This window comes from Carettochelys insculpta, chromosome 9 (assembly GCF_033958435.1).
Source record: "Carettochelys insculpta isolate YL-2023 chromosome 9, ASM3395843v1, whole genome shotgun sequence".
Classification (NCBI taxonomy): Eukaryota; Metazoa; Chordata; order Testudines; family Carettochelyidae; genus Carettochelys; species Carettochelys insculpta.
The window spans coordinates 38384295-38391060 of NC_134145.1; the positions used below are offsets into that span (position 1 = coordinate 38384295).

Consider the following 6766-nt stretch of genomic DNA (forward strand, 5'->3'; position numbering starts at 1 on the left):
ATTTCAGAAACCACTCACTTCACTGCACAATGGAAATATTACTTCATTAAGAAAACAGAGGCTCCCTGCATTACATATGGCCTTCCCTAATCCCTCCTCCCCTGGCCTTTTGTTCTCTTGTCGTCTTTGTAGTCCTTCTCTGGTCCTCCTGCAATATTTCTCTATACACTTGTTCGCCATGAAAATTCTGAATTCACATTTCTTCACTCCTCCCACAGCATTTCTGGATAAACAGAGATCCTTTGAAATGCCACTTTACCAGTTTAATAGGCAGGAAGCTTGATTGACCTGCATCGTGAACAGCTTTTGAATAGATAGGCAAGAATGTTCTTCCTCCTCATGTGTGCTCCAACACTTATTGCCCAGCCAAAGGGAAATGGGAGTCAACTGACTTTTCCTCCCTATCATTATCAGTTTAAACCCTTGGTTGGGGTTTCCTAAGTCCCTTACTGCATTTTATTTGAAAACCCTCTCTTTCTTGTAGCTAGTTATATGGTTTAAGAACACTGAGGATGCAGTGGGTCTGTGTTAAGGAGAAGGTAGCAGTTTTTCACATTGGGGCCATATTAGCTGAGGCATGGCAGTATTTTAACTTCCATAGAATCACAATGGCATAGGTCACATAAAAATAGCGCCTAATATTAGGAATTTGTTGGAATGGTTAATTGATCATAATTTACAGCTGAGGTTCAGTGCACATGAAAGGCCTAAAGGACCTTAAAAGTAGGAGGTCTGGAATTCTGGTGGTGGACCTTCAGGCCTATGATATCCCTGTTCAGTACCTTCTGTCTGTCCAAAAAGATAAAATGAGACAGTTCATTGGAGAAATCTGAATCCAAAGGGTCGGCAAAAGAAAGCGGGCCCTGAGTTGTAGGTAATGCCCAGGAAACAGCACACTGGCTGGTATGGGGAGGCTGTGCAGATAAAACTTGGTGGAGGTGAAGCATAGGATTTAAGCAGCAGGCCATGTTTGTTCTCATTTACTTGCCTTTCCTGAATAAGCCCATAATGTAGTCTGGCTAGTGAATCTTTCATGGGCTCATCTCTCCAGATGTATTTTCCTAAGCTGAGACCAGTACTGCAAATGCTTTTATGCATGTGCTTAACTTTATATATGATTAATTCCTTGTATTTTGAGGTTCTATCATGAGCAGTCTCACTGAAATAAAATGACCAAACAAAAAGGAGAATTGATAGTGCCTAAACTTGTGGCCTTGGGATGTCTATGGTGGGCAAACTATTGTTTTTATTTTCCTGTATTTATTATCACTAATGCATCTGTCAACATTTCTTGTGTTCCCAAATACTTTGTGTTCTGTTCTGTTAATGAAAAACTAGAGGGAGAAGTGAAAAAATAAGTTTATTTAAAACCACCAGACATACCATTTAATTTGGAGATTTTGTAACAGCTTGAAATGCATTTATAAATAACATGAATAAAGAACCAGTCAGACCAAGAAGAACCTTATGTACATGCACAAAATCATGCTGATTGCATTAGTTCAGTATTTTTTAAAAGTATAGTAAAGAAGTTGCACTGCAAACATACCTGTAATTCCCAGGTTATATAGAAGGTTCCTCCCAATGGAGTCTCAGGAGGTTCCTCCAGCCTGCACGTTTTAATATCACCATGTGCCTTGACACACGTTGGTATTCTTATTTTTTTTTCACCACTTCAGTGCTTTTGTAATTTCATTGTTTTGGTATTTGTTCTTTTCTACACTCGGCTCGGCAGACTCGTACTTCTAAAATAATTTAGAATTATAATCATAGAAGAGAATCTTTTAATTTGTTGCACAATATAGAATTAATCATATTTTGTGATGGGTTTCTTTTTATTTGCCAGGTCATCCTGGAAGGGGCTTCCAGAGCTGACCAATGAAAATGGGCAATATTGTCCGTTCAGCTGTGAATCACAAGCCTGGACAATTGCTGCTATCCTTGAGGTTCTTTATGACCTGTAACATGTTGGTTTTGATTACTTGGTAACTTTGATGTACTTTGTATTAAGAAGGCACAAATGAACAGCTTGCTCTTAATGTAGAGAAAATGCTTTCCAGGTACTTAAAACTGTGGCCTGATTATTTCAAAGGTGCTTAGTATCAGTATCTCCCACTGAAGAAGAATCTGAGTGTTGCTCAGCTTCTGCAAAGCAGGATGTTGGTATTAATATATATCAGTTTGATACAAAAAAGACTATAAAACAGCAACTTGCAGAATGTATACAATTAATTTAAAATAGCTTTTGATTTGTATGCATCCTAAATCAGACGTTAGATGCCTGTGGAATTGTTGTCCAGTTCCAAATCTAGAATGTGAATGCCTAGTGGCTCCAGAAATTCAATTTTAAACTCAGTTTTTTCCATGTTTCCTGTTTGTCAGTAGATGTTGTGCACACTCATCATGGGAGGGGGAGAACAGGTTGGACTGTAGGTAGTAGTGTGTGTTTACAGGTCATTTAATAGACTACACTGTCATTAGTGTGTTATCCCTCTGTGCTGAACTGTGTAGCTTTTCCTACCAATTTCTTCCCTTCCATGAACTGAATGCTGCATTAAAATAACAAAGTTCTCTCACTTCACATATAATAAAGTAAATTAATCTTATGAAGATGCATGCAGTATCTTCACAAACTTTGACTTAAATTTGAGGACTGTAATTCTGATTAATGACATGGATGGATCTATCCTGAGCAAGATTATTCATAGGTTATTTTTTGTGTTTGTGAACCAACTGGTCAAACTTTATTTCGTTAACATTATTTGGTTTAAAACAACATATGCCTGTCAACAAATGTATTCTACCGGGGAAAGCAGAAATATTTTATCATGCAATTCTCTGTGCATATATCACATGAAGTCAAATGATCCAGGAACCCACTGGTTTGAGTGCTGACTTAATGATTAATTTTAAATTTATTTCCGCCCTTGCTTCTAGTAGCCACCTTCACTGTGGATAGAATTCTGGCTTTACTGAAGTCAGTTGAAAAACTCCTTTTGACTTCAGTGGGATCTTGGTTTCACCCCAGATGCAGAAAAGAGTCAGTCAGAGCTCCAAAGTCTTCAGAAGTGGTGCTAGTAAGAGTAATGTTACTGACAGCTGCCTGTTGCTTTTCTCCCCTTGAATGTAATTTTCATAAGAACATGCCTTTTACCTAACCTCAGACCAACCTCTTCAAAAATTATGGAAGGCGGGCACGGTGGGAAATATTTTAATTTGAATCTTCTGCTGGTCTATAAAGTAATGAATAGCTAACAGCTAGATTGACCAGTCACATCCTCAACACCACCGAAGGAAATGCAGTATTGCATTGTAGAAGAAATAGGCTGACAATACAGATTGGAAATACAAACCTACTAACATTTTCCCATTCATATATTTTGCCTTCATGTTTTAAAATTTACCGAACACGCTGAAAATATAGTGTTGGCACATACCTGTCTTCATCAGAATATAGTGTTTATATGCATATTGAAGAACAAAGTGCTGAGAGAGGCAGTTTGGCAAGCAGACTAAAGATAAAGGTCCGGTGTAGTTTTGCTGGGGGTGAATTTCAGAGCTTTTATTTTACTGTAACCAGAGTGTTTTGTTCAGATTATTTAAATTTATTCTGCTTCACTTTCATTAGTTGAACTACTTTGCAGATCACTTTGCCGTATTCACTGTATTTAACCATGGTTTCATTTGTGTGGCATGTGCTGTTGACTTTCCTTAATTTAGTTTGAAACTGTTGGAAATAATAGTTCAAGGAAGTTCATCTATTTCAGAGTTTTTGTTCTCAGGTTTATATCTGTTGGAAATAGATTCTTTAGGATTTTTGTAACCTAGCCTAACAGATTTGTGCAAGAGATGAGACAATAACATGAGTTAAAGGAAAATGACTCATTGTGCTGTATAAATATTAGCTATTCTTTGTCCTTTACTAATCAGGATTTCGTAACTAGAATCCAGATTAAGTACAGTTTTTGACTTTATTTGTTGAAAAGTAAGCAACAGTTCAGTAAAGGTGAACTGTTTGCAGTCATAAATCCACATGTGATTTTTGTTTGTGTGCATTTGAGAAAATTTAGTTTTTAATTTTTAAATGTTTAACATCTGTGCATAATGAATACTGCTTTCCCATAAAATTGAGGCTTTTTCTAGTTTAGCTCTTACTACTGTAGTTTAAAATTTGAAAGTCTGCAGTGGGTAGTTTAGTTATTCAGTAAAGCTGTCTTGAAATTGGAAAGGAGTTTGAAGACCTATGATGGTTCTAAGTAGACTGCAATCAATGAAATTCCAATAGCAATCTTTCAATGGGAGAAAAAGATGCTTCAAAAAGTTCTATTCTGTTATGGCTAACTTTAAAAACAAAAAGTGAATTGCATTGTTGACATGAACATGGTACATTTGTCTCATTGCTAGTTTATTTTTAACTTAATATTAAGATATTTAAAAAGAAGTCAGATCTATGCAGGTATGTACAAGTGGTAATTATGAATTTTGTGAATAGATTCATATCTACTTGTGCACTGATTAGCTGAATGTCTGTCACTAGGACTACATACTTTTAAGACTAAAGTAGGTAAAAAATGTATGTTATGGCCTGGTTTTGCACATGGAAACAGGAGCATTTATATTTAAAATTACCTCTCAATCCTTCTTGCCTTGATCTCAAACATTTCAACACTTCTGATCAGACTGGACAACTTAAGAATGAAGTGAGGAAGGTCCTAGTCAAACTTTCTTGAATTTCCTTCTGAATATATTTAAAGTAGCTTTACATTAAATTTTGGGAGGTAGAAGAAAGAGAACTGTTGATCTGATATTTTATTTGGTATGACGGGCTTCAGTACAAAGTAAGCTATATCTAACCAAATTGTAAACACCTTTAAAAATAGCTGGGTATAATTTAGAAATGTTGACTGATCCTGAACCACGGGTGACACTAACACCATTGTATAATATACTATAAAACATAATCACTCAAACTTATGGTCAGTGAAATCCTTCTATAGGTAAAGTGAATGAGGTGTCTGTCCCTCTGCTATGTATCAATGGCTACGTCTACCTTAGCATTGCTCTTTCGAAAGACATGCAAATGAAGAAAATTGAAAATGCATATGAGATAGACTTACATATCTGGTTCCTCATTTGCATATTCTTTTGAAAGAAGAAGAGCAGTGTAGATGCAGCTCTTTTGAAAGTAATCCCCATCTTTTGAAAGACCCCTTCTTCCTTTTTTAAAAAAAAAAAAAAGGGGGGGGGATAATTTTCGAAAGAGCTGTGTCTAACTGCTTTTCTTCTTTTGAAATAATATGCAAATGAGGTGCCAGATATGTAAATCTGTGCCTCATTTGCATTTTCAGTTTTTCATTTGCATGCCTCTTTCGAAAGAGGAATGCTATTGTAGATGTAGCCAATCTGTTTCTTGCTTTTGTATGCTATGGAGCAGAAACCTACTAGCATTGCTTCAGCCAATCTTATTTGTCTATTCAAGTAATATACATTATTTCTAATCTGTTTTCATTCATTTAATAGGATTTTAATGATCAAAATACATAATTTGAGGAAAATATTTAAAAAATTATGGCATGTTGTAATATGAAAATATTTGAGTGTAGAGCATAGTAACTGCTGAATGTAAAAAAATGTAATTCATTTGTCTGTGAACAGTATAAAATAAAATTACTTAACATTGTGTTTCTCTTACTTTGTCACTGTAGTTCACCCCCAGTAACTTATAAATCTTAAATTGTTAAATCCTGTTACTTAACAGTTGAAATGAACTACTTATTGCTGTTGTTTAAGCTGAAGACAAAACGCATCATTTTGTAGTTCTTCTCACAAATAGCTTATGTACACGTCTAGTTAATTTTGATCCCTAATACATATGTACTCATTATACTTGGATTCAGACTTTAAGCGCTTAAGCTGAAACAACACTATTACAAATTATCAAAAAAAAGAAAAAAAAAGCATAAAGTCTGTGAAATCTCAGATGGTAAATGAAGGTGTTGAACTTTACATTCTTCTGCCAACGATGAAAATGCCCAGTGATATGAGTTTGAGAAAAGATTTCCATGAAAATGAAAACAAAAAGCAGTCAAGGAGCACTTTAAAAACGAGCAAAATAATTCATTAGGTGAGAGAGCTCACCTAATAAATTATTTTGCTCGTTTTTTAAAGTGCTCCTTGACTGCTTTTTGTTTTGATAGTATATAGACTAGCACGGCTCCCTCTCTGTTATCACTAAAATGAAATGTGGGAATTGTGTGATTGGTCAAAATGAAAACCCTGCATCTTTTAAGCCAGGACATGGGGGTTGGGGGAGTGGAGGTGTGTGACTCAGTGAAAGTAACAGTGCTTTATGGTGGAGGGAGATGAAAAGTGTTTTGGAAGGGGCTCACAAACTCATTCCTAGGAATGCTGAGTGTACAAGAGGCAGCCCTGCACCTGAAACTTCCCTTTTACATGCAGCAGGCTCAGGTACAAGGCAGCACAGCATTCCACAGGGCACCACTTAAAGCAAAACAGCAATTTCCCCCCTCCCTTCTTTCAGCACCTACTTTGCTTTTGTCCAGCTAGAGGAAAGCAGGGGTCGGGGGAGGGCTCAGGCTAGTGAGGCAGTCTATTGAGGCACCATTGAGTGGGGGCAGGGTCCCTACCCCAGCTGCCAGTGCCAGCCCCCACCACCCCGCTAACACCTCTGGACCCATCGCTTGGGGGACAGGAACCTTGGCAAAAGTATGGAATGGGGTAAGTCAGAACAGTAGTGGGAGGAAGC

At 36.8% G+C, this 6766-nt stretch overlaps 1 protein-coding gene across 3 annotated transcripts in view; it reads left to right on the forward strand.

Annotated features, from left to right (window-relative positions):
• AGL (amylo-alpha-1,6-glucosidase and 4-alpha-glucanotransferase) overlaps positions 1–5680 on the forward strand; it is a 76241-nt gene extending 70561 nt beyond the window's left edge. For all 3 annotated transcript variants that reach the window (XM_075003496.1, XM_075003495.1, XM_075003497.1), the window contains exon 34: positions 1847–5680. In XM_075003496.1, the coding sequence (XP_074859597.1) occupies positions 1847–1964 (118 nt within the window). In that variant the 3' untranslated portion in view covers positions 1965–5680. The remainder of the gene's footprint in view (positions 1–1846) is intronic.
• The last annotated feature ends 1086 nt before the right edge of the window (positions 5681–6766 follow it).